The 27,945-nt window shown below is 41.0% G+C and overlaps 1 protein-coding gene across 7 annotated transcripts in view; it reads right to left on the bottom strand.

Moving 5' to 3' along the window:
- The window catches only part of NBEA (neurobeachin), a 1,787,704-nt gene that overhangs the window by 1,311,772 nt on the left and 447,987 nt on the right, over positions 1-27,945 (bottom strand). For all 7 annotated transcript variants that reach the window (XM_078657170.1, XM_078657173.1, XM_078657172.1 and 4 more), the window contains exons 9-10: positions 14,148-14,345; positions 11,258-11,391 (exon numbers count right to left, since the gene is read on the bottom strand). In XM_078657170.1, the coding sequence (XP_078513296.1) occupies positions 11,258-11,391; positions 14,148-14,345 (332 nt within the window). The remainder of the gene's footprint in view (positions 1-11,257; positions 11,392-14,147; positions 14,346-27,945) is intronic.

The raw sequence follows: 27,945 nt of genomic DNA, 5'->3' as shown, positions 1-27,945 counted from the left end.
ATTATGTTCAAAAGTCATATTACTCACTACAGAATCGATATCTGCCAGTTTGAGGCAAGACAATGACCCTTATGAGTGAAGAAGCTTGCCTACAAGGAGGATATTTACAAAAAGAATAGGCTGCTTTTGCTCAACTCTTATTTGCCCAACTTTGAAACTGGATCAATTGTTTTTAATACATCAATTAGTATCCAGTTCAATCTCTTGAGTAATATTATTAAAGTACCCCCGGGTTGCAAGTGGTGTTTAAATTTGTTTTAGAACTCTTGGATATTTGTGCTGCCCCTTCTTTAACATCCACTGGCAAGGTACAAAGTTAGGATTTAAGCAATGTAAAGTGAGCAATCTCTCAATAGCATTGGGTCCTTGCAGCAAACAAACTGGAAAATGCCTTCATCCAAAAACCTGTTCAATTTTACAGAAATAGCTGCACAGGATGACTCACTGTGCCTCACTCAGGAGGTGGCACACCTAAAGGTGCCTTTTGGATGGGATCTGGAGATGACAATGATTTTCTCGATAGAGCGCTATGAGTGTCTTTCGGTTATTGTCTCTGCGAAAGCATCCATTGCCGCAGTTCAACGTTGGTCCATAAAATATGTTCTATGAAAGTAATATACATCCTTCACACTGGGGTGAATGGAGCAGCAATATTACAACAATGAACAATATAAATCGGATTAGAAAAAATAGATGATACTGTAAATTACTTTATACACTACTTATGTGAACAGATTATAGGTTTTAAAAATGCAATACATTGTTATACAGACATAAACATCACCAGCGAAATGCGTAAATCATATTGACTAAATTGTACTTTAACTGGATGCAGTTGTTAAGACTAAAACACATTTAAAAAATAAATGTTATTATGTGCAGATATATATATATATATATATATAACAGCCCTGTCCGCCCTCTTCTTTCAGCGGAACCTCAGGCATGGACCTCCGGACTCCAGAGACAAATTACGGACTCCAACAACACTTAGGTGGATGAAGCAGTGACTATTTATTCAAAGAATTCAAACCATGAAATTCACAGGACCAGTGCCTGCCATGACGCGTTTCGCTCCTCGCAGGGAGCTTGATCACATGATGAGTCTCCATACTCTGACGTATTAAATAGTGAAAAATGGGCATACCAGCTTAAGAAACAAGCTATTCTGTCTCAAAAATATAGAAAACAGACTACAGCATTTTACTGTTCAATACATTACATCTGATAATTACCATTTTGTAGTTTAGTGTGCAAAATACGCAAAACTCCCAAGAGAAAAGTATATAGGTTCAAAAGAGCGGTTTACATAAATGCAAATAAACCATAATCATTATATATATATATATATATATATATATATATATATATATATATATATATATATATATTACCTACTGGCGGTCGCCAGTAGGTATATATAGTTAGGATTTTTTCTCTATGGGATTTTTGAAAATTCTATGTCTAATAACTTTGGCGTTTGTGGACGGAATTGGCTGAAATTTTCAGGAAAATGGCACATTTTGTTTCTGAGCAGCCCTTGAAAATTTGGGGGGGGTTCGTCAAGGGGGGGCCGAGAAAAAAGGGGGGTCCCAAAACGTGTTTTTAACATTGAGTTTTCCATAGGGCGGTTGGCCTCACTTTTAGCCCGAACGGCTGAATGGATTTGCACGAAACTTGGCAAAATTGTAGGGACTGGTAGCCCGATGTGCCTTTGCTAGGTCTCAATATATGTGCTTCAGTGGATTTTGAGAAATTAACGTTCAAAAAAAGATATATATCTGTAACAGCGGACCGGGCAGCGCTCCGGTTCGCGGACTTTTCGCGGTACGGAGCTTTGTGAAGCGAAGCTGATTGGTTCTCCGGCGTCTGTGAACATTCCAAACAGTCCGTAGCGGCCGCCATCTTGTCTCTCGGTAGGATCGAGAGACAAGAGGAGGCCAAAGCGAAGGGGCAAATGACCATAAGGGGGCATAGTAGATCCTCGCTGACCCCCTAGGTTTGATGTGGAGGTTTTAAAAGGGCCCCGCGGGGCAAAAAAAAAAATAATAATAATAATCGAACGGCTGAATGGATTTGCACGAAACTTGGTAAAATATTAGGGACTGGTAGCCCGATGTGCCTTTGCTAGGTCTCAATATATGTGCTCCAGTGGATTTTGAGAAATTAACGTTCAAAAAAAGATATATATCTGTAACAGCGCTCCGCTTCGCGTAACAGAGGTTTGCGAAGCTGATTGGTTCTCCGGCGTCTGTAAACATTGCAAACAGTCCGTAGCGGCCGCCATCTTGTCTCTCGGTAGGATCGAGAGAGGAGGCCAAAGCGAAGGGGCAAATGACCATAAGGGGGCATAGTAGATCCTCCTTGACCTCTTAGGTTTGATGTGGAGGTTTTAAAAGGGCCCCGCGGGGCAAAAAAAATAATAATAATCGAACGGCTGAATGGATTTGCACGAAACTTGGCAAAATTGTAGGGACTGGTAGCTCGATGTGCCTTTGCTAGGTCTCAATATATGTGCTTCAGTGGATTTTGAGAAATTAACGTTCAAAAACAAGATATATATCTGTAACAGCGCTCCGCTTCGCGGAGATAAAATTATCTCTGTATTACCTAGCTGTTGCTAACACCAGTTAGCGACGGCTAGTAGGAGATAGCGACCATCTTGGGCCCCACTTTGCATGTGAGTGATATTTATCACTAATGACATGCAAAGTGGGCATGCCAAGATGTTAGCGACTGGAAACAGTCGCTAACATCGCTATCTCCTATTACCAACTTTTGGAAATATTCGCGATAAGCGCGAATATCTCCAAAAGCTACCACCTGCCCTGAGCAGTTCTTAGCCATGTTATCCAATGGGAGGTGGATAACATGGCTAAGAGCATTAGCTCGGTAATGCATGAATATCGCTGAGTTTTCAGCGATATTAATGCATTGCGGTCGTTTTTTATCGTATTTGCGATAAACCTTGATAATAGCAAGGTTTATCTGCGATAATTTCTGAAGATGCTTAGCGGTAAAAAATTCGTTGCTAAGCATCGTTAGGGATAAATATCGCTTAACTTTGGTAATATGCCCGAACGTCTGTTAACGTTCGATTCGAAGGAAATCAGGAAGTGTTGAAAAACATTGTCTGCGCCATCTTGCCTTTTTTCAAATGCCACACTTTTGTCGTGCACGGCAGTCATTTTAGATGCCTTGACCAGACCCACTCTCTGCACGCTGTCGATCCTTAGCATGGCTCCCCACCCTCGCAAGCATCTCCCCCAGGCAGTGGTCACCCCCGCTCTCTGTCTTATGCATGGGTAATAAACCTCCCCCCATCTGCGCTGCTCTTCCCTGAGAATCACACCCTGTGCCCGCCGGACACCTCCCTTTCGCCCTATTCACTACCGCACCCTCTGACACTCCTTTTCCTCTGTGTCCGATTGTCCAGGCCGGTCCTAGGGTATCAGCTAGCCCTGCAGATGTAGTTTATGGCCCCAGCTGTAAAGAATCACCCCTCTTCAAAGGAGTTATAGTAGATCAAGGCCCACACTCAATGAGATCCGTCACAGCAGACGCGTTCCTATTATCTGAAAACCATCCTGTATTGTGATTGGGGAGGGGACCGAGCCTGAAGCGGAAGATTCCAGGGATGACTCTTTGTACATCAAAGTTTTTACAATTATGTGTCACATTAAAAATATATAGCACTCCAACAAAGTAGTAAGATTATAAAACTTTAATAACTTATAAATATATACAAGAAAACAAAAACAGTAATAACATATAAACATTTTTAGGGAAAAACAACGAAGTAGCGGTCGGCTGTGCGAATAGTCCCAACGCAGCACAACGTCCAGATTTCACTGATTTCGGCATCCGGCGTGGGGCGTCGCGGGGGGTGGGTCATCAGTAGCAAACTGTTGTGCGAATAGTTCCAAGGCAGCAGAACGATGGCACCAAGGTGATGTCCAGTAAGTTGCCGCACTGGTTTTGGTATCCTACAATGCTGCTCCGAATAACGGCGTGGGGCGCCCCGGGGGAGGCGGCGTGAACGGGCCTCTCCAGGTGGAGTCTCGTCTGTTGTAGTGGGGCGCCCCTTTACCGTTTCAGTTGCCATTCTGTCCGCTTTTGGTCCACTGTGTCAAAAGCCGCAATTCAGCTGAGTTGCGCCCACTCTTGCGGTGCAGCGATAGGCGGCTGTCACAGGACTCTCAAAATGGCGGCAGGCTGTTTCCTTTTTGGGCCTGGTCCACTGAAATGGCCCTGGGACACCTTGGAAATCGGACGCTTGTCTGCTAGGTCTTGGACCCCATTCTCGAAAGCGTCCCCTCCGCCTTGAGGATTCATCAAAAGTTTTGGGGGCCCCCGACTCCTGCAGGCTTCTGGTGGGGAGCGGCTGCCATGATTGCTCGCGGAATGACTACGACGGAGCCACGAGATGGTGGTGCTTTCATGGTGACGCCAGCTTCAGTCTGAAACATCCAGAAACAAGGTGGGGCTTTCATCGTTTGGGGAAAAAAAAAAGTTTTCATCCAATGAAAAGTGTTGTTTTTAGGTCATATGATCAAGCCTTCCATCATTAGGAAACCAAAAGTAAAATGAACCAATGAAAAGTTTTATAAACAAGTCACATGACCTGTTATGCGGCATAGGGTATAAAATGCGGAGAAAATACGTTGGCACGTGAGGCGGCGTCAGTAGCGGACCGATGTGCGAATAGGCCGAAGGCAACACAACGCGCCAAGATCCGGATGGCACCGAGGTGGTGTCCAGCAAGTTGCAGCACTGGTGTGGCCATCCTACAATGCTGAAAGTCGGCGTGGGGCGCCCTGTTGGCCTGTGAGTTCGCGTCAGTAGCGGACCGATGTGCGAATAGGCCGAAGGCAGCACAACACGCCAAGATCCGGATGGCACCGAGGTGATGTCTAGCAAGTTGCTGTACTGGTGTGGTCATCCTACAATGCTGAAACTCGGCGTGGGGCACCCCATTAGCCTGTGAGATGGCGTCAGTAGCGGACCGATGTGCGAATGGGGCAAAGGTAGCGCAAGAATATTTTCTGAAGAGAAGACACCACAAGGCGCTGAGATTCGGTTACCACCGAGGTGATGTCTAGCAAGTTGCCGCACTGGTGTGGCCATCCTACAATACTGCTCCGAATAACGGCGTGGGGTGCCCGAAGGGGGGGGGGGGGGGGGAGGCGGCGTGAACGGGCCTTCCTAGGTGGAGGCTCGTCTGCTGTAGTGGGGCGCCCCTTTACCGTTTCAGTTGCCATTCAGCTGAGTTTCGGCCGCTCTTGATGCTACAGCGACAGGCGGCTGCAACAGGACTCTCAAAATGGCGGCCTGTTCTTTGGATTTGGGCCTGGTCTACTAAAATGGCCCTGGGACACTTTAGAACTCGGACGCTCGATTTTTTTTTTTCCTTTCCTGTACATGCAAAAAAAGGTAAATTCCCAGTACGTTACACGCTTCATCTGCCACGATGTACTCTCCAGAGGAACCGAAAAAAAATATAGTTGTGGTAACTATACCATGCATCGTCATATGGAGAGGTGGCACCAATTAATTATAGTGCTGCATAAAAGAGAGATTTGGAGGAGAACCCCCGACCTGCCAGTACATTCATCAAAGAAGTGGCACTGACAGCATCAGAGGCAAGGGAAATGGTCCCAAATATTTAGAACTTTGGAAAGATTAAAATGACATGTTTAGATTGTGGCAAATTAATTTCATGTGGACAGATGAGTGTTACTCTAATAAATACAGCATATGAACATCATCATAGTCGATGGTTGGTAGAGACATTTTGACTATATCCTGGACCTGCCCGTCCTCGCCCAAAATGGCGCCGGAATAAATGGGACTCGTAACTCCTTGTTGTGTACTGGTTGCAGAACCTTGAAATCACGAGATACGTATGCAGTTTTGAAGCATATGGCGGGCGGGGACGAGAATTGATTGAATATTTCGACATCCCTATTGATATTAAGTTCTGATGTGTTATTGATTACTGTACTATTGAAAGTTCGAATTAACGTCACCCATGGTACTTGCCCGCAAATGTATATCTAGATAATTTTATTGTAACTGGCCCTGTCGTATTTTAATTATAAAATGTACGTCCACCGATTCCGCAACTGTTAGACACCTTAGTTCTTGCAACCTAATGGCCCGCCCGTTACGTTCCTCTACAGTGTAAATGTCTACTCATCATATACGATTACAGTTTGCTCCGTGGCCGGCCCACGTGGTTATAGGCTCGTATTTGTATAATGAAATTTTCACAATAAAGGTTTTTAAAAGAAAACATGGTAGTAGTATATACATTGGTAAAGTTTTTAATAATAGTCACTGTTTTAGAATCATTAAAAGGCAAGTGAAATAAAGCAGACCAATTACATGAAGGGTAAAAGGTATAATACGCAGGAACGCAGTAAAGATAAATGGTCAAGGGCTGTTGTGTTTTCTACTCCTGCAACATACAGTGATCGATAAGAATCTCATATTCAGGCGTATCGGCGACTAAGACAGCAGGTCGACCCTCTTTTGCTCAACGGCTCCGTCATGGGACGAAGAAACGCTCTTTTTCTCGAAAAAATAATATATTTTACTTGCAGGACAGTTGTAAATTTTCCGGGAAAGTACATTAGCCTGGAACATTATAACATATATTTAAGAAAAAATAATGTTCGGAAGTAATAAAAAGCGTAATTTTTAGGTCAAATGACCAAGCCTTTCATCATTAGAATAAGAAAAGTAAAATGAACCAATGAAAAGTTTTATTAACAAGTCACATGACTTGTTATGCTTACGTTACGCGCTGCGCGTCGCGCCCCGGATGACTTCCGGATGCGCTAACGCGGCGCGTCATATGACTCATTACGCGACAACGCAGGTCCAGAATATAGTCAAAATGTCTCCACCAACCAGCGGTCGGAACACAACCCCTTTCAGCAGGCTAAATAGTTCTGTTAAATGACAACAGAAGGGACAGGCAACAAGAACCATCAGTCAAAGAGGGGAGGGCTAGTTCTTCTCTACCGGGTTACATTGGGGCGCTACCGGAACTGATCGAATTGGTAGTCTACAGTGTTTCTGGATGTTTCAGACTGAAGCTGGGGTTAGCATGAGAGCACCACCATTTCGTAGCTCCGTCGTGGCCATTCCGCAACCAATCATGGCAGCCGCTCTTTATCGTTATTTTGGGCGGGGTGGGTGGCGGAGCCGAGCTGTTTTGCAGCCATCATTGTGTGGAGTTCAGTTCATCTCACTAGTTTTGTATTTGTCATGAGGGGTTGTTCCTAATGTTTCTATTTTAGCGAGGTCAAAAAGAGATCCCATTAGTGGCCTACTGATTTTGCTCGATTCCTTTTCTTTTTTTTTTACACGATTTTTCGTTATCTGCAAAGACTAAACAGAGTATTGCGACTCTGTGTTTGTTTGTAAATAGAGAATGAACCAAAGAGAACCAATTCTAAAACAGTAAATGCTTGGATAACAATCAATCAAATGGAGAGAGAAGCAGGCACGACGTATTACAACGGGGGCAAAGGCCTGCGTTAACTACCTTTCACTATCTGCAAAGAGAGAGTACTCCTAATAGAAATGAGGGGGAGGGGCACCATTCAAAGCAGATCAGTGTGCATAAACACGAAAATGTTTTCACTTACCACGTACTTGACATTCGACAGCTTATGATATTTGCTATTAAAAAACCATTGAAATTCACTGAAAAAACCATAGGTTATAGACCATATATAGTTAGGAATTAGCATTTACAAAACCTTGAAAATTCACTGAAAAAACCATAGGTTATAGACCATATATAGTTAGGAATTAGCATTTAAAAAACCTTATTTTACTCACACAAAACCATTGAAATTCCATATATAGTTAGTTGCACTAACTATATATCGCGCACCCGCAATCCACTGCTGATGATGTCACATATTACATCATTCATGACATGGTCAGTGACATCATCACTGATGACATCTCAAATGACATCACTGATGACATCACTGATGACATCTCATTTGACATCAATGACCACATCACTGATGATATCATTCATGTGACAATACAATGCATCTCCTCACATTTTAATATAACCTCTGTTTCACCCAGTGTTAAATACAGAGTATAATTTTTGAAACCATTGACACACCAATACTAGTTACTACATACGCACTCACTGATTCCTACGTCTACACACACATTCACTCATTCACCCATACAATCATTCATACATACAATCACTCATCTTTACAACACTATCATATGCACTCATACACCTATACAGACACTCACACTCTGCCACTCATCCATGGAGTTACTCACACACCTAGTCAGTCCTGTAAAGAATCAATCACACTTCCATTTTCTAATCTATACAGTTAAACATAGAGTACCTTACATTTTCAAACATATACTAACACATACTTACTCTCTTATACAATCATTGATACAAGTACACATTGATCTGCACAGAGTCACACATCTCCCAGCCAGCCACACATACACTCAGTCTCCCATACAAATACTTGGACAATCAATTAATAACCCATATAGTTACTCATATAGCTACTGATCAACACATGCAGCAGTTTACAGAACAACAGACATAATAATGCACAAATTAAGACAGTTTAGTCACTAACCCATGCACTCAGTGAGACACATTTAATCACTCACTCATACAGTCAGTCACCCACCTACTAAATGCTTCATCCAGACACTTATACATCTACTCATTCTTCAATATGTAAAACATATTTAAACTTTACAGAAACACACAGTCACTGGATGATGTCATCAGTGATGTCATCAGTGATGTCATTTGAGATGTCATCAGTGATGTCATCAGTGATGTCACTGACCATGTCATGAATGATGTAATATGTGACATCATCAGCAGTGGATTGCGGGTGCGCGATATATAGTTAGTGCAACTAACTATATATGGAATTTCAATGGTTTTGTGTGAGTAAAATAAGGTTTTTTAAATGCTAATTCCTAACTATATATGGTCTATAACCTATGGTTTTTTCAGTGAATATATATATATATATATATATATATATATATATATATGCATATATACCAAAAGACGATAGCCGCAATCGCAGATGATTGTTTGATACTGTTTGAAGTGCAGCATACTTACGTTACACAATGCCTCTACGTTAAGTCGACTGCCCTGTACCAAGCATAGGTTAATTTGGGGGTTGCTTGCGCCTTCACCCTGACCAGGATTGTGGTTCCTACTTGAGAAGGGTTTCACCTCCCTCAATCAGTAACCCAGATTCTTACAGTATGTATCTAGTATGTATCTAGGCAAAATAATCAATCTGAAATAATGGACAAAGGCAGAATAACCAGAGTATTGTGGAGATCTAAGGAAAAAACCCAATCTAGCAACCTTGATAGACTCCCAGAATACAAGTCTAGGCAATGAAGTCAATAGTGGAGCCAACCCCCTGTATCAAAGAGCAGTGCCAGCCACCAAGTTCAACTGAGTATTGTGCTTAATGCGTGAGCACTTGGTGACCATGATATAGCAGACCTAGATGAATGCAATTTGCAATGAACTAACCTTTCTAAAAATCGGATTCAAATCTGTGTGGTTCATGGCCTGTTCACTACTAGACTAATACGGCGTTATAAAGCATCCCACTAGTAGCCACAGATGTAACATTTAACCTTTACTTAAAGCTTCCTTAGTAGAATTAGAATACCTGTAGAAAGGTCCCTATCTAGCTACCTCATCCATCATTAATTAATAACTATGGGGACCATAGAGTCATAACATCAAAGAGATAATCAGTGTAAACAATATTAACTATACGGATTGGCTGAATTTAAAGGTTCTGTTGAATTTGTTGAACTTGAAATGCAGGTTGTGAAAATGTTCCCATAATTCTCTGCCCTTGCGTAATTTGAACTGGTTAATCAGTTTTAGTAGGTGCATCTGTAAACTGGAGGTCTGACTATGCATTCTAACGAGTCACTAAAGATATATCAGCTAGTTAGAGTGAGAAAAGTCCTGATACCCTAGGGCCCCTTTGAAGGAGCTCAAAACAACATTAAAGGTCAGCTATGTTTCCTCTACCCGTGACCAGTTTGCACTCTCTTCTCTTCTTGGCTAGTCAGCATGCACATCAACTATGGAGATATGAAAGCTACTCTCTCTGGGGCTGATTCACATCCCAAATTGGGCATCCACAAAGAGTTCAAATGAATGTGTAATCAGTATTCCAGGTTCCACATCCAGTACACAGAATCAGGACAAGAGGAATTTTAGGATGGTAAAAGATCATAACGGTTGTGGAAATTCTATTGATATGTCAGATTTTCCACTTCTATATGTTTAGGCGTAGGGGTGGGTCTACAATTTTTTTTTTTTACAGTTTTCTTTTGTTCTTTCTCTATTTCTCACTCCCAGTACAATTAAAGAGGCTTAGCCTCACGCCTACTCATAGGAAGATTATGAAGACGTAGCTTCCCAGGTCCGATTTTCGTATAATTATTGTGGAGACTGATTACAGTTATACCTTCTTTTGTACTTTGAGTGAGTTACAAAAGTCTTAATGTGAGGGCCAGATGTTCTAATCTGAGGTAGCTATCCTAAATTGCTTCGTCAATAAAAATAACCTATTTTACCCCCATAAATTGTAAGTGTCCGATTCACGTGACCTGCAACATCTTGTTAGTGTAGGAATAGATTTAGGTATTACATAAAGGTCCGTCTGAGCTGGCTAAGGGAGCTGGTAAAAAATAATGTCCTCGGGAAGCATCCATAGGTACATGAAGATGTATGTATTGAAGAGCCAGAGAAGTGATGTCTACAAAGGAATATCAGCCACCAACGTTTTTTAAATATTGCAAAATTAACTAATGTAACCAAAATCTAATATCGCATTTCACTTTTTCATGACAGATAAATAAGGTTTCACTCGAGATTGTGAAACAGGAGAATACACATACATTTAGAGAAAAGCACAGTGAGGACTCTTTTCATATTTACAGTATTATGAGCTTATTAGTTCACTTACAAACTTTACAAGTTTGCATTTAATTTACAATCAACTTAGGGTAATATAGGTCCTTGCTGATCCTCCTTTTGCCATCAGGTGCTAGTCAATCTTTTGTTAATAAAGCAAATGATGGAACACATCATAACAAAATATTTCTTTAAAAAACAAATAAAGTAAGACATCATTGGCAAAAACAACCTGCTAGGCAGTGAGAAATGATTTAGAGGTCTTACCAAACGGTGGTTTCCACTTGGCTGTCGTTCAGCTGTCGATTGTCCAGTTGGGCAAACAAAGGAAAGAGAACTTGGATTCCTCCAATCGAGTGAATTGCGCTGTGTATTGAGTGGGTGACTATTGCCTTCACGTCCTAATGCACATAAACAAAAGACACCATTTATCGGTCATGCAACCTTAACTTCTATTTGCCATTGAGACAGCCAAGAACAACAACAAAATAATAACTGTGGCTCTCGTGAGGTTAGAAGATAAAGAAAGGAATATGAGGCTAGCTGCAGAGAAGATAAACTGCACCAGTGTATTTTACCTCCCCCCTAAACGCAGATGTACAATATTAAGAGAAACATATTTTTATCTCGATACAGAGTAAAAATTCCAAGGGTTTGACACAGTAGAGTGGTACAAACCAGCACGGGTATTTCGAATATTCCTGCATGCAGTCTATAGCCTGGCCAGTTCCAAATTAATCATTTTATTTGTTTAATTCAATTACCATGCATGGTTCAAGTTTGTCCGAGATAAATTCCGCTGAAATGAAATGTATATATAACCCTCTGCTAATGCCCTATGCACGGCCTTTAGTGAGAAAAATAGTTCAGCACCGTACAGCAAAAGCACACAAAATATAAAATTAACTGCTGGGCATAAATGTGCAAAATTTGATTTATATTGTAAAGTGCACCATAAACACGTTTTTTTTATTTGTACTTGACCACTGGCACAAATAATGACAGCTACCGCCTGAAATGAGAACATATTTTTGTGCTGAAAAGAAAATGAGCACCAAAATTAGGACCAACGGACATCTGGTTTAAAAAAAATATGTTGCATCTCTGAGTGAACGCAACAGAGGTTATCCATCCATGCCAGACTGTATCTAATGCGAACATAGGCAAGTTAAATAAAGAAAAGATGATTTTCTGGTATGCACCGAGAAGTATTACCTACCCTTTTTACAGTAGAGGTCAGCAATGAAATCCTCATGGACGTTTAGTTCATCCCACAATCTGCATATCATTATGGGGTTAACACCCTCATACAATACGCTTTAGGCTATGAAGCACACAATCATGTTTATGACTAACTGCCAATGCCTATGGGGCTTGCCGCAAGATCTCCAACTAGCAAAATCTTCAACCAGGGAACCGCATTCTACCTTCCATGTCACAGAGTAAAGAACAATTAACTGTGAAGGAGGTGTGGACTCCATTTGGACACCTTCTTCCAGATGTAATATCTGTAATTCTTAAGGACATTATGGGGAGAGAGAGCGCAGGAATAGCATTGAATAAAACTTAACACAGTGATGTTGAAGTAATGAAGTAAACCACTACAGGTTGATGACGGGACCGTATTAGAGAATCATTCACCTATGAAAACAACCAGCCAAGAATATAAATAGAGAGCTAATGGTGGCATACCAGAGGACGAATACTTTCATCCCTTAAGACAATCAGAGAGCCCTGATGAGAGTCTAGAAACTGTGTATCTATGACTTGAAACGCGTTGGCATATCCACAAAACAAAGCAGTACAGATAAATAAGTGATTTTTTTCTAACTTTTTTAATTAACTGAATGTTTAAGATTTATGTACTCGTATGGGTTTTTTGAGAATGTATGAAACTGATTGGTTCATTGGATAAATTATACTCTTAGTTATAATTGGTATTTGGATATATGTATATGTATTGTAACATATTATGTATAGCACAGTAAGTGTATTGTAAATATTTGTGTATTGTAATATGTTTTGAAATATGCACTTTTTTTCCTTTTCATTGAAAAAACTGTATGCCAAAAGTATAACATAGTTTTCTAAAACAAGTACAAATAAAGTACAAGCTTAAAACATAAAGAAATATGTTTGGCTTATGAGCTAAAAATTAAAAAAATATTTTAATAAATAGAGACTTAGGCAAACTTTTTGTTTTGAATCTATTAGGCTCTGCCAGTCTCTCGTCCCGTCGGGCCACACTCCTATTTCCTTAAAAAAAAGGAGGCTAGAACATGGCAAAAAGAGTAATTTTCTGGCAGTGTTTAACTGAAATGCCTCCTAGATCTCAAAGTAGATCCTGGAGTAACTCAGGAACAATTTTTCATAGACAAGATTAAGCACTTTGAAAGTTTTAGTTGAATTATTTTTTTAATATGATTGGATTGAGGGAAATGAAATGCTAATTCACATATCACTCAATACAGAAAAACATTTCACTTCTGTGCTGGATAATTTCAACGCAGTCAAGCAAATCCAAGATTACTTAAGAATAAACATTTCACGGATATGTATAGTCAAGAATGAAAATCATAGTAATGTGAAAACGCTATAATAGGATATTTCCAAATAAATAAGAGCAAACTTTGTGAGTACGATGTGCCTCCATTTGTTGCATCAATTGACAAGTATACACCCAAGACTTGCAGGTTGTTAGGGCTACTTAATGTATAGACTATGGAACTAACATTATCTAAATATAAAATGTAAATTTTATGTTAATTACAACGTTATTAACATAATATAATCAGCATATTATAATTATACAGTGCCATTGATTAGCATGCCAGTTTACTTAGGATGCATCAACAAAGCCAAAAGGTCTTCTGTGTTTGTGTGAATGTTTGTGTGGGAAGGAATGCTGAAGTGATGTCAGGGAAGAGGGACTTAGTATGTTTTGTATGATATGGTGAAAACTCCAAACAGTAAAACTTTAAATTGACGTGAAATGTTCACAACTCCGTTTCGACAGAGTAATCAATTATGTTCATGGTTGGTCCATAAGCAATCTATCACATTAGAATGGATATTATATATAGCCACTTGACTGGGTAAATATAACTGAATACACCGGAACAGAGTATGGATGACAAAAAGCAATTATTATACATACCTGAAGCATAAGTGCATGTGGGGAATGTACAAAAATGGAAGGATTTTCCTTTGGTGAGGATTCAAGGCATAGTTGAGCATCTGTCGCCTTTGCATTGTACGTGAAAGAGATGCTGCTTGCAAGTTTTCCATCGTAGAGGACTTGTTTGTGGTGTTCTGCCAAATGAATATCACTTTCAGACTTAAATTTGAATGTGCTCTGAAAAATAAATTTCACTGATTAGTATAGCAGTCTGAAAAGAATTTAGTACCATTAAACCATGCATATCAACAACTTATTTACTCTCGTTAAAAGATGTTTGATTCGATGGAGGCCAGAATACAGTTCAAAATAGGATGCGTAGCACACAAAGCAATACATCAGAAGCAACCAAACTTCCTGAAGGGTATGCAATTTCCAGAAGAAGGCACACTAGGTACTAGAATCTCACTTCAAAATTCAATCCAGGCCAGCATAAACAAAAAACTTGGAGCAGCAACTAGCGTTTTGAATTTTCTCTCAACTCAACTAAGACTACAGTCATACCTGATCTGCTTCAGAAAGCCAACGTTTATTTTCCACTAAACACTTTCACTTCTATATAAAAAAAACACCACCTAGTAATTGACAGAGGACAAGCATGACTTGGCATGTTCCCTTTTCCCCCCACTCCCACGGGTTACCCATACTAACACACTCACATCAACTACTTCTATCTCTCCTTTCTCTCAATCTTGATTCTTTCGTTGTTATATTTTAACAATACATCCTCTGAAATAACTGTAAAAATCTAAAATGCACTAATAACGAAAGATACAGCTGCACTATTTAAAAATGTGAAATGAATAAATAAATGTCCATTCATGAGTTTTAAAGATATTTAGAAGTAACTGGTAATGTGGATATGTTGTAAGTTCCTAGACACCTTCCCTGCTTTGTTCCATTATAAACATATACCCCTGCCAGACTATTTATGTTGAATACAAATAGTTTTTGAGAGCTAAAGTTTACATGTTGACATCCACCTGTTTTGGCACTTAGATTAGCCATTCACCCATCAGTTTACATAGGCAGGCACAGTAATTCTAGGAGAGGCCAAAGAGGCTAGCAGCTGCAGGTGGCCCTGATCCCAGCCAGAGTTTCAGTGCATTCACATAAGACATTCACAAACAATGAGTCTAAATGGAAAACGCTTCGGCAGCCGGTGTTATTTCTAAGAATCTAGCATACCTTGGGCCCTCTTGGGAACATGTTACATGGTCCCGAGATAGAGTAAGGAGCAACAAAAGCACTGTGTACTGCAAGCTTTGGTAACTCATGGACTTCAAAGCATGAAAGCAAAATACTGCATTACATGTAAAGGAGGCTTTCTCTTATGTTTTCACAATCAGATCAAATTAACAGGCCATATATGTCCTGCAAGCGTGAGAAGTATAATAGCTATCTATAAGTAAATGCCTTGCTTAGTGAGGCTTTCCTTAGGAGGCAGCATCTAAACATACATGGATCGATACTTAAAAAAAGAAATAGCTGGGGAAAATAACATATCATATTTCATGTGGCATTATCTCAGATTTCAACATTTGAGAAAAACTTTCAGATATGTTTGTTATATTATAATAATTTGCTTGAGATGTTCTTGTGATCAGTGCTCCATAGAGGAAAGATAGCATTCGGGCAGCAGGTAAGAACTTATCACTTTAAATCTCATAAGCAAACATAAACCTAGTTAGCCCTCTTTTATCTGAATATGTAGCAATACAGAAATAAAATATGGGTAAGAATGCAAGTAGTCTTCAAGGAGGCTTGCACATTTGAAAGAAATGATATACCTATTTGTATGTATGTTTGTGGTATTTCTAATGCATGAATCCAAAAGGCAGCAAAATGCTGCATAGGGTTAAAGAGAAGCATGAAGTAAACTAATAAAAGGAGATGTAGCTGGTGTGTGGAGTGGTAATGCATTGTGATGTAATGCGTTTTAAACATGTGCATCTTCAACACTTTTCACAACTGGAGCAGTGTCGAGGCAGTCTAGATGGATATGGGGATATGTTCCAGAACCTGAGTGCACAGGTGGAAATGGACAACTGCCTTGTATTTTCTTCTAAACAGATCATAGTCTGCAGTCTGATAGTGTTACTGAAGCGAGAGTGCCAAGAACCAGCATACATGATGAGCTTGTTTGCTAGATAAGCAGGAGTGCTTGTTGTGATGGCTTTTTAAATGGCACAGCGGGTTTGAAGATGGAGGGGGCCAGAAAGGAGAGGCAATAGCATTGCTTCAGGATGAGGAAATAGGATCAGATTTATAAAAACCCCTTGGTGAAGTATTCCACAGCATGCAGGATTCCCTTTAGGGATGCCAGTAAGGAGGCTGACAGCCAATGGAGTAGCGAGTTACCACCATCCAGATGTGAGAGTACAAGCGCTTTAAAGTGTTGAAGATGCTTTCTGGAAGAAATGGTTTCACTTTCTTTAGAAGAGAGAGCTGGTGCCAGGCAGTCTTTGTTTTTTGTGGCAGCGTATTCCTTGAGGTTGAGGCTAGTGTCCAGGGTGAATCCAAGTGACTCGGTATGCATTGAAAGTTGGGGTTCGAAGCTGTCAAGGTTTATATCATTAAGCCAGGTTTGTACTGTTTCTTGATTGTTGTTCTTGCCAAATAGCAAGAAATATGTCTTGGTTGGATTGAGGTTCAGGGAGGTGCTGGAAATCCAGGTCTGAATGATGTGCAAGGCTTTGGGTGTAGGACGCAGTGGAGGCTTCAAAATATGCTTCTGTATGATCAGCATATCGGTGAATCGCTATGCTGTTATCTGTCTGTAGAGCACGAAGCGGCTCCATGAAGAGGATAAAAAAGATAGGAGACAGTATGGAATCCTCGGGCACTCCACAGGTGATAGAATTCCTTGGAGACCTGAAAGTGCACATCTAAACACAGGATTACCAAATATTCTAAACAGTGATGTGAGTGAATTTCGAGATGCATAGTAGCTATGCTGCCTGCACGCAATTCTAGTGCACTGAAACTCATTAAATAACAGTTCTCAGTTGTACATAACAATCCTTAGTTCAAATAGTGTAATAATTACAAATGTCAAAGAGATGTGGGGTGAAATAGAATAGAGATAAACAGTTTTGTTTGGAGAGACATTAATATCCAGATAAGAAAAGGTCATTTGATTTGCATTGGGGCTGTAAATTTGCAAGTTCCACAAAGTGGCTGAGGTCCACAAAATTGCTGAAACACATGAAGAGGTGGAATTATTTTGTAGTTGCTTCTACTCTCTGATATCCAATGATCATCTCATTGGCACAGAACAATAAGAAGAGTCTACATGTGTTAAATACAGATGACGTTTACTGTTAATTCTGATACAACTAATTACCTATCTGAATAGTAAGAAGGGCCACATATTTCTAAACATACCACTGAGCCCTAAGGGGGTTCCTAGCACAGAATATGCTGTGGCCCATGTACATGACACCCTTTGAAGTGCTATGAATAGCTTGTTATGATAGACCTTACAGCACTAGCCTTTGGCATGATTGACTATGGGGGAGGAAGGGTGGTTTTAACATCAGATGTACCCTGCAAAGAAAGATGGTGGAGCATGGTATTGGCTCTTTTCAAAGCCCAGCAGGTGAACACAGTACCCGTTTGGGATTTCAGGGCCTTTGTTCTGTCATTCCTATTGTTCACTGCATAAGAAAAACCCACAGAAGGTTGCACCTTTAGTATGCTGGTGAGGCACACTTCCAATTCTCTTTTAAAGTTAGCATTAACACACCACCCAACGCCTTCTGCAATTGTAGAAAAGAGTTACAAGTTGGGTAGAGAGGAAAATGCTAAACTCCTGTTTAAGCATCATGCCATTTATGACAGACTCGAGGTCTAGCTAGAGACTGGGGTTACAGAATGTGTACTTCCATTATATAAGGTGATCCAACCACATTTCTAAACACAGGCAAATAAGCTCTGAAATTTTCCTTAATGAAGCCTTGGCATGAGAACAGAGATCTTAGGGATCAGAGGATTAAGATCATTTTTCTCAAGATCTGGAATCACCACATAAATATATGTGCAGCCCTTCAAGAACAACTTTTCTATATTTTTTGGGCTTCTTAATTTTTGTGGAATTTTGCTTAATCATTTCAATCTGCTTGACGTGAATGTTTAGGTTCTTTATTTCTTTAGTCTTTTCATGTCCATGATTTGTTAAACACCCAATTATGAGCATTCTCTGGAAGTTTACCTTTCTCCTCAGACAAAAAACCATATACAGTGAGATTGCTAGAAATGAGGGTCTCTAGTTGGCAGAAGTAGGTACTTTTGTCCAGATAGAGACCCCTGTTTCTAGTCAGAGTAAGGGGTATAGACACTTTAGATAACCCCTGCTCACCCCCTTGGTAGCTTGGCACGAGCAGACAAACTTATCTCAAAGGCAATGTGTAAAGTATTTGTACTCAAAACACATAGTAATACAGTGATAACACCAAAAATGGAAACTACACCAGTTTAGGAAAATAAAGTATCTTTATCTAAAGTCAACAGGACCAAAACGATAAAAACTAAATTCGACATACAGGTAATAAGATATGACTTTAGAACAGTTATTGCTAAACTAAAGCTGGTAGAAAACAAATAGCTCCATCTGGGGCTGTTATGATGTTTGACATCAATAAATCGAAAGTATGGCACCGACCACGAGGTACGCGGCCTCTGGCACGGGGTCACAAGGACCCCCGAACAAACAGTACCTTTGGATAACGAAGTCTATGTCTATGCACTGTGGTACAGAGATCGAGTCCAGCTCCCTGGATGGCACGGGAGAGGCGAGGCGTTGTATCAGCAATGAGGCGACGTGTCAAATCCGGGACAGGGGGCGTCGGTTCCGGAGAGGCTATGCAAACTCGGAGAGTTTGTGGAGTCACCCTCTGCGGTGATTGGCGCTTTGATAACAGAATGCAGGCACGAGTAGTGCCCCTGGCCTCGCTGCAGGTTGCAGCATTACAGTGGCATCGCTGACAGCGTCGGAGACAGGTTTTCTTGCTTCTCTTAAGTTGTTTCCACCTCCCAACAGCAGGAACAACCACTAGAGGCCCAAAACTGGAATAGGCACCTCCTGGCAGTTCAGAACTCACAGCAATAGGATTCAGGGGAGCTGGGGGTAAAATCTTTGTGTCCCTGATACTTCAGAACAGGAGGCCAGCACACACAGGCCCTTGGAGATTCTTCTTCAAGCAGGTTCACATCAAAGTTCCAGTCTTTGTCCTTTCCATGGCAGAAGCAGCAACTGTGGGCCAACCCCACACAGCAAAGGGGCAGTACTCCATACAGCTCTCCAGGTCTTCTCCTTGGCAAAGGTTCCTCTTGAGTCCAGAAGTAATCTAAAGTTCTGGGGTTTAAGGTCCACTAATTATACACCATTTTGTCTTTGTTCTTTTTGTGCAAGGGTCTCTGAGCCCAGTCCAAACCAGTTCTGTCCTCACTGGGGTGGTATGACCACAGAGGATGGAGACAGCATTGTGCAAGCGAGACAGGGCCTATTCAGGCACAAGGAAAACTCCTCCCACTACTCAGCAGCCAAGGTCCATTCAGCTCAGCTCTGAGTCATCCAGGAAGGGCCAGGCACACCTCGCCCCCCCCCCCCCCAGTGGCTGTCTATAGTGAATGTACATCCCCAGCCCCTGTCACTCCAAAACCAGACAGTCAAGTCAATCCACAAACAGCCAGGGGCACACCAAGTGGATTGACAAGAAAATACCTACTTTATAAAAGTGGTGTTTTCAAACACACAATTTAAAAATCATCTCAAGGATGTGTTATTAAATTCTGAGTTCAGAGAGCCTAAACTCAATTACTCCATCTTGTCCCAATGGGAAGTTATACTTGTAAGCTGTTACAAAGTATCTTCCATGCTATCCTATGGGACAGATAGCCTTTCAATAGTGAAAAAATTAAATTGGCAGCATTTCACTATCAGGACATGCCACACACACCAGTACATGTCCTACCTTTCACATACACTGTGCCCTGCAAATGGGGGTACCTTGGGCCTCCCAGACGGATGTCTTACATGTGAGAAAAGGGAAGGTTAGGGCCTGGCAAGTGGGTGCACTTGCCAGGTCCAAATGGCAGTTCAAACTGCACACAAACACAGCAGTGGTAGGTTTGAGATACATTCACAGGCTACACGTGTGGGTGGTACAATCAGTGCCGCAAGCCCACTAGTAGCATTTGATTTACAGGCCCTGGCACACTCAGTGCACTTTACTAGGGACTTACCAATAAATAAAAAATGCCAATCATTAAAATACCAATGCTGAAACAAAATGTACATGGAAAGTTATTGCACTTTAGCACTGAATAGCAGTGATAAAGTGCCTAAAACCAACAATAACAGGGTCAAAAACAGGAGGCCAAAAAGCAAAAAGGTCTGGGGTGAACCTGCTGAAAAAGCCAAGTCTAACAGAGAAACATAAACCCTTAAGGGAAACTGCTTTACCCACAGGTCCTTCAGTTTGGCAGTGAGGAAGCTCAGTTGTTGCTCACGTCAATACTTTGATTTCCCTTGACAAATCCTGTCATACTATAATGTACTACAGTAATAATTCTTGTTTACATCGAGGTGATGATACACACTGCCCTGTTGCAAAGTAATACGATGGCCATACTTTTGTGGTCAACTGAGAAAGCACCCCCTCTATCACGGCCAAGCCCCTCACCACAACTCCAAAACCACTTGCCAAAGGTGAATCCTCTTGCTCAATGTCCTCACATCAAAACAAACATCACAGCAATAAACGAGAAAATGCATTTAAAGATCTGGCCAATATATTATTTAATTACTAAAGTCAGCCTTGAATATCTATACAAAATAAACTAAAATAACACAAGTTTCAATATTGGAAAAAGAAGAAGAAGCACATCTTTGAAGTTTTTAAGAATCATCAAGAAACTGTGCAGTGTGTGAGTGGGGATTAATGGTACAAGCCATTAGAATGCTGAACTCATTCCCTATACAGAATACAACGTCTAAACTACTGGTGTCTAAGTGGAGTTTTTTTTAAATAAAGCAGTTCAAGATGCACAGTGACAGGCACAGAAGAGCTGTCTCCCTGATACGTTTATTCACACTAGGGAAATCAGTCGGGGTTAAACGATACCTAAATGAAGCAGACAGCTGTAAATGCAAGAAAGTACCTTAATAAAGATCAAACGACTACAAGCTAACTACTGCTTCCAGCGCTACTGTGTCTGAACGAATATCAGTCTGTTTCCAAGTCAAACTCAATATCAAGCAAAATGTAATGCTACAGCCACTTCAAACAATAAGTTATTCAGAGGCAACCTAGAATCAATTTCTAAAGAATCCGGCATGCTGTTTATTTTATGTCTCAGAAAAAGACCCTTGTATTCCAGATGTAACAATGCAAACCCGCCCTGGCAATTAAGTCTGACTGGCCCGGAGGCGAGGTCAGCGTGCTGGCGTTAAACAGAGCTTCTGCTGTTGTTACCGGGGGTCGATATTGCAGCACTACTGCAAAATCGCCCCCCAGTAACCAAAAAACGGCACCCACCACTCCAAAATCAGTCCCCAGCATTCTGGTCCAAAGGGAAACCACCCAGTGCTGGCTACGACCAGTCCAGCCCTGATTTTGACTGTGGCCTGGGGGAAGCAAGCAGCGGGGAAGATCACCGCCTGCTCTCCATGATGTGTTTCAAAATGTGAAACGTTTTTTTGTTTAAGGTCAATGGGTCCATTTGAAGCACATAGGCTGCTTTTTAAAAATCAAGTTTGGGAATGCAGGTGCAGGGTCAGGGATCTGCTGATGTCCATTGCAGGCCTGCATCCCGGAGATTAAATCATATTACAGTGGGGTTGCAAACTGGCCCCTGCCTAATTAATATTCATTATACAGGCCATTGCAACCCCTGAAAATGTACATTTTGATATGTGATCTGTTAATGCATAGGTTGCATTGCACACTGTATTAACATTGGAAATCAGTTGATGTGTAATTGCACACCCATGGTTTGTCTACGGAAGAGTGCATCAGGCCCTTACTTAGTTAACGTCTACAAATAATGAACTATTAACACTTATTTTCCACATCCTTCACTTTTTGATATTCTCTACTAACAAACCAAATAAGACTGGGTAAAAAGCGATATTTTAATTAACATCTAACTACGTTTCATTCTTTCATTTTAATTTCCAAACTCAAAGTTTGTTTCTAACAGGTCTTCATACCAGCACCACCTGTGACAGGCCTCCTGTCCAGCTTGCCCACAGTCCACTACCTTCTGCTGCCTTCGGTTTTGTGCCTCCTCTACTCGTTTTCTGCTTGTTTTTCTGCCTCTTGTCTGCTCTCTACTGCCCTTTATTTTGCCTTTTTCTGCATGTTCTGCCTGTATTTTGTCTCTTTCTGATAGTTTGTAACCTTTATTCTGCCTCTTGTGCTAGTTTCTGACCTGTATTTTCACTCATCACTGACTTTTATTTTGCCTCTTTCTGCTTGTTTCTGACCTTCATTCTGACATCGCATCCGCAGCACCCAGATATCCATAAGGGTGACAGTTAGGCCTGGGCAAAGCACTACGCTACGCTTGCATAGTTTGCGAAGTTTGCGCAACTTTGCACTATGCGAACTGCATGTAGCACAGTGCAAACACGCATAGCGTAGCACAGTGCAAACACGCATAGCGTAGCGTAGTGCAGAGGTAATTTTTTGCTTGCTCGTAGTCCTCAACGTCAAGTTGGCGACCGCGAGCAAGCAAAATTACATCCTGGCGAGACTTTTTCCTTGTTCGCGATCAGCAACATCAAGTTGCCGATCGCGAGCGTGGAAAATAAACCTCCCTGCGAGATTCTCAACGCGGGGAGGTCTGGTTTCTCATTGCGAGTGGTCGCGTGTGCTTGCGACCGCTTGCGATGAGAAACGACAAGTCTGCGTTAAGAAAGCTGCCGCTCGAGTAAAAATCTCCTCGAGCGGCAGAAAACTACAGCTTGCACTGTGCAAGATGCCGTTTTCAATGACTGGACAGTGCCGGATGCTTGTCCGCACTGTGCAATCATTGAAAACGGCATCTTGCACAGTGCAAACATGCTACTACGCAGTTCGCATAGTGCTACGCGCAACTTGCGTAGTGCGAAGTGCACTTCGCCTAGCTTTGCGATGCGCTACTTTGCAAACTACGCTCAGCCCTAGTGACAGTGCTGCACTATACAAATGCGGATTGATTGATTGAACCTCGTGCAACTGAGCTAAGTTAATTGTAATAGTTTTTAAAAAGTATGTAAACGTTGTAGCCTATTTTGGAGACCCTCTCACACAAGCTATATGTTGTGCTAGGGCTTGGTCAGAAGGTGACCAGAATGAAAGATTTTTACACACAAATGGGAGCCAAAGCCTTCACAACAAAGAATGCTAAATACATGAATTAAGTCAAACATTATTATTGGTAAAAATGCACCACCCAAGAACCTTTAATTTATTTAAGACCAATCAGGAGCCTTCCTAAAATCTCCAACTCGTATCAGGGAAGGAAGTGACTTACACAGCCTTTACCAGCATTTCATCCACCACGTAGATTTTACTTTTTTTTTCCAAACCTTTCCACCACGGCTGCACACTAAAACTCTGTTCAGTCTCACTGTATGACCTTCATGCTTTGGAGAGAATGGAATGAAGGAACCGGTTTAATATATTTGATAAGCTCCCACGTTGCATTGGCACAATTTCCCACCTTGAAATTGTTTCTCACCCTCACCATGGAGTCTCGCAAGCAAAAAATAATGAATGCATCTCACAAAGTGTTACGGTGTTTGTGTAGTTTACTAGGTGTGGTTTTACTCTGGGCTAAAGCTTTAAAGACACATATCTCACAATGTGCTCATTTGATAAAAAATGTTATTGCCTCGCTATATTTATCACAGTAGTTATCAAACTGCATATTTTTTTAGTCATTTTCAAATCCGTTTTTTCATTTGATTTCACCTTTCCAGAGATTTTGATGCCCAAAAAAAAAATGCCGCTTTTGTTACATGCGGCCGATATTGCAGCACTGCTGCAAAACCAGCAACCTGTAACAAAACCGGCCCCCAGTGGTCCAAAACTGTCCCGCACCCTTCCGGCCCACCGGGGAAACGCCCAGTGCCAGCTATGGCCAGTCCAGCCCTGTTGGAGAACCTGCTAAGATGACCAACAGGCTAATTCTTCTGTAATGTCCACAACATATTACAGATTGGTTTTACCACTGATGTTGCAATGAATTGGTGAAGATTTTCATGATGAAAATAAACTTGTGATTTCAACATGTTAACTATTTTGGGGAAGTAACGTATCATAGTTTTCAGGAGTGATCCCCACTATTGGAATGCTTCAACACTTTTATGTCCTCTAATTAATAATCCTTTCAAAACTTAGACATACTCTCAAAAACGGTTGCTCATAATAATGCAGAGCTTCTAAATGTCAGTGGCGTAGCAAGGGGTGCACAGGGGGCAGAACTGCCCCAGGCGGTATGAGTTTTGAGGGCGTCAAAATCCCCCCGTCCTTACCTGTGGCTGTCACGGGTGGTTAGTCAGGATCGCCAGCAAACCCCCCCTCCTTACCTGTGGCTGTTTCTGGCGATAAACGCAGGGACCGCCACGGGCGGCAAAAGGTCTAGCTATGCCACTGCTAAAAGTGTCTCCTAGACTGGCCGCACCCAACCAAATTTAGTAATCCACATGTTACACTTAGAATGTAGAACATGTAAATGCTTGAAGCCATTTCTATTCAGTAATGTAGGGAAAGGGCTCTAATCTGGTACCTACAGCTAGAATCACTAAGCACAGTCAAAGCCTGAATTGCAATAAATATGCAAATCACGAAAATATATGTTTACACCTTTATTGTGTGAAAACAAAAAAATTACAGTGTTGCTTATCCCTCGTGTAGTCATTGTGCTCATATAGAGCAGCATATGTTAACTGTTAAAATGCTGAGTTTTTTTAAAGTAGAAATGTGCATTAGGTTGACATATTTTTTTCCTTCACACAGCTCGTAAATATGTGTCTTTCTGTTAGTAGGTGTTTGATATAATGTCGACCAAGCACCACGAAGCAATGTAGAAACGTTTTACTACATCATGAGCTTGCGACCTGATGCATACAGACCTCTTATTGTGTATGGGGATCCTCTTGAAGCAGGATTAAAGATGTATGGGGAAGGGGATTTAAACTTGTAACAGCAAAGAGTTCAGCTGGAAATTTACATTACATATGTTTACAATGTCAGGCACAAGGAGATACACTGATTTCTCCTTTATCACACACGCGTTATACAAATGCAGCCGCCACAATTAGAAAAAAAAGTCTTGTTGTTCCAGAAACGTAGCCAAAAAACTATTCCATCACTGATTAGTTTGAGTTTGAGTTTAAAATTATTTCTAGAGCGCACGTACACCGAGCGGTTTCATGGCGCTATGCAGTACTACAAAACCCAAAGAACAGAAAAGACTAGGAAGCCAGGGGGGCAATTAAGAAGGGAAGGCCTGAGTAAAAAGAAAAGTTTTAAGGGCCTTACGGAAAAGGGAATACTGAGGGCAGGATCTCAAGTGGATCGGGAGAGAGTTCGAGAAGGCAGGAGCCAAGGTAGAAAATGTGGATCCTCCCCAATGGGATTTGATATGTCACAGTGGTTTAGCTCTGGCACTTACTTGTGTAATGGTGCTATTTGCAAAGGAACAACTTTTAAGTATTCATGATTTTTAACTTCAATACAATTTTAATATGAAACTATGGCATCAAAGAAAGCGCAAGAAATGGCTCCTGGGTCTAGATGTCTGAAAGAGTACTGGAATGTCCCTTTCTTAGGAGGTCCTAAGAAAGGGACATTCCAGTACTCTTTCAGACATCTAGACCCAGGGGCCTTATCTTGTCCTTTCTAGTTGTAACCTCCTCCGACCCTTCTTTTGTGTAGTATATCAAGGAAAGCAAAACATGACTGATGTTCTGGATGCAGTCTATACATATATGCAGCATACTACAGCCATTGTTTTTATTATTATTGTTGCTGGTATTGTCCAAATTATCGAGTGCAATGATAATACTAATATTAACACATAATAATATAGACTTTGCAAAAACTACAATAAAGTATATGTTGCTTTTACCCAAATAACTCTATTTAGAATACATTGATATCTACATATTACCCATTAAAATACTCATTTAATCTGCCTATAAAGGATGAAATGCTGAGACAACTACATCAGATTTTGAGTCTGTGACCTACAGATTACATTACTATATGAGAAAAAAGAAATTACTAAACTATTGTTTCTAGTTTATCTGCTACCCTACTCAACTCACTGACACACGCCTTCGTGTTCTTGCTTATGCTGACTTGCCACGGTGCATAAATGAAAGATTTTTTTTTATTATCGACTTTCTCCCAATTGAAATAATTATCTAGAAGACAACTTTTTAGAAACACCTTCCAGTGCGTTCTATTATTTTTAAGTTATGCAAATGTGACATTTTCCCCTGGCATATTACCCACGGTATGCATCAGGCATAATGACAACATTAATAAATGAGAGATTACACGTGCATAGTTTCGGAGGCATTCACCAATAGCTTTGGGCTCTGTTGGAAAGGTTGATAAAAGCGTGTATCCAACGCTTCATTAAACTGGCAGTCAGCAGCATTCTTGAAAACTACTGATGTGGAAATAAACTATTTACACAGTGAAAGTGCAACTCGAATTGTAAATGTCAGATGGAAAAAATACATATATATTTTTAGAATTAGGGCTACAGAGAAAATATAGTTTTATTCCGCTATGCGATATTGCAAGGCAATGCCTTTTTGACTTTCAATGGCATTTGATGTTATCATTGTGAAACTGACCAAGCGTGAAGGGATACGCGCATTACCACCTGCATCAAGCTGTTGTGTTCGTCAGCCACCGAGCTTTAAAACTGTCCGATCTTTTGACTGTTTAAGGAGGAAACTGGTGATTCGGTGGCACATAAAATGCATTGCAAGGAACTGTTACATGCTAATGCCAGTTCACTTCTGCATATGCTGGCTGACTGACTGACTGACTGACTGACTGCATTTATATAGGGATGCGGGACAGTTATGCTACAAAGCAATGGAGTGGGCTATACCTTATTTCGGAGAAAATGAAAAACAGCAACGTGACTGCTCTGCGTTGGTAAAATGTCATTTTAGTGAACGGAGGAAAACCCTTGACATAAGGAGCAAAAGCAACATCAAGAAAACGTGTAATAATAAAAAAAACAGGTATATAGGAAATGGGAACAGTTATCAGTATCTGTAGCTGCAGAGATTCTATGTGCGGGCAGATGAAATAAGGCAGAGGTGAGGAGGAGGTACCCTAATATAGCCTGGAATAAAGATACTAAGTTGTGGGCAGAGAATAAACTACTACAGTTTAGGTAGGGGTAGATGTACTAGTACATAGGTGGGGTGGTGAAACAATGGTATAAATAAGGTATAGGTAATAGGGTAGAGGAAGACTGGGACCGAGGCAAACAGCGGAGGAGTGTGGGTCACATGCAATAAGTAGATTGGCCATGCTATGGCCTGAAAATACGCAAGTTCAAAAAAGTTTCTAAGACCTATCTCTTCTCTGTGTGAGGCAAACCTGAAATTCAATACAATGCTGTGGAACTGCTGGATTGATATTTTTTGTGGTCAATTCCCTTGAAGATCTGGAGTAAAGGTTTTTAAAAAGTTGCCAAACCTCTTTTGGGGGTTTATATCACCACAAAAGTATGTTTCGAAAGGCCCTCAAGA

Source organism: Lissotriton helveticus, chromosome 8, assembly GCF_964261635.1.
Source record: "Lissotriton helveticus chromosome 8, aLisHel1.1, whole genome shotgun sequence".
NCBI classification, from domain to species: domain Eukaryota; kingdom Metazoa; phylum Chordata; class Amphibia; order Caudata; family Salamandridae; genus Lissotriton; species Lissotriton helveticus.
This window is presented reverse-complemented; position numbering and strand designations above follow the sequence as displayed.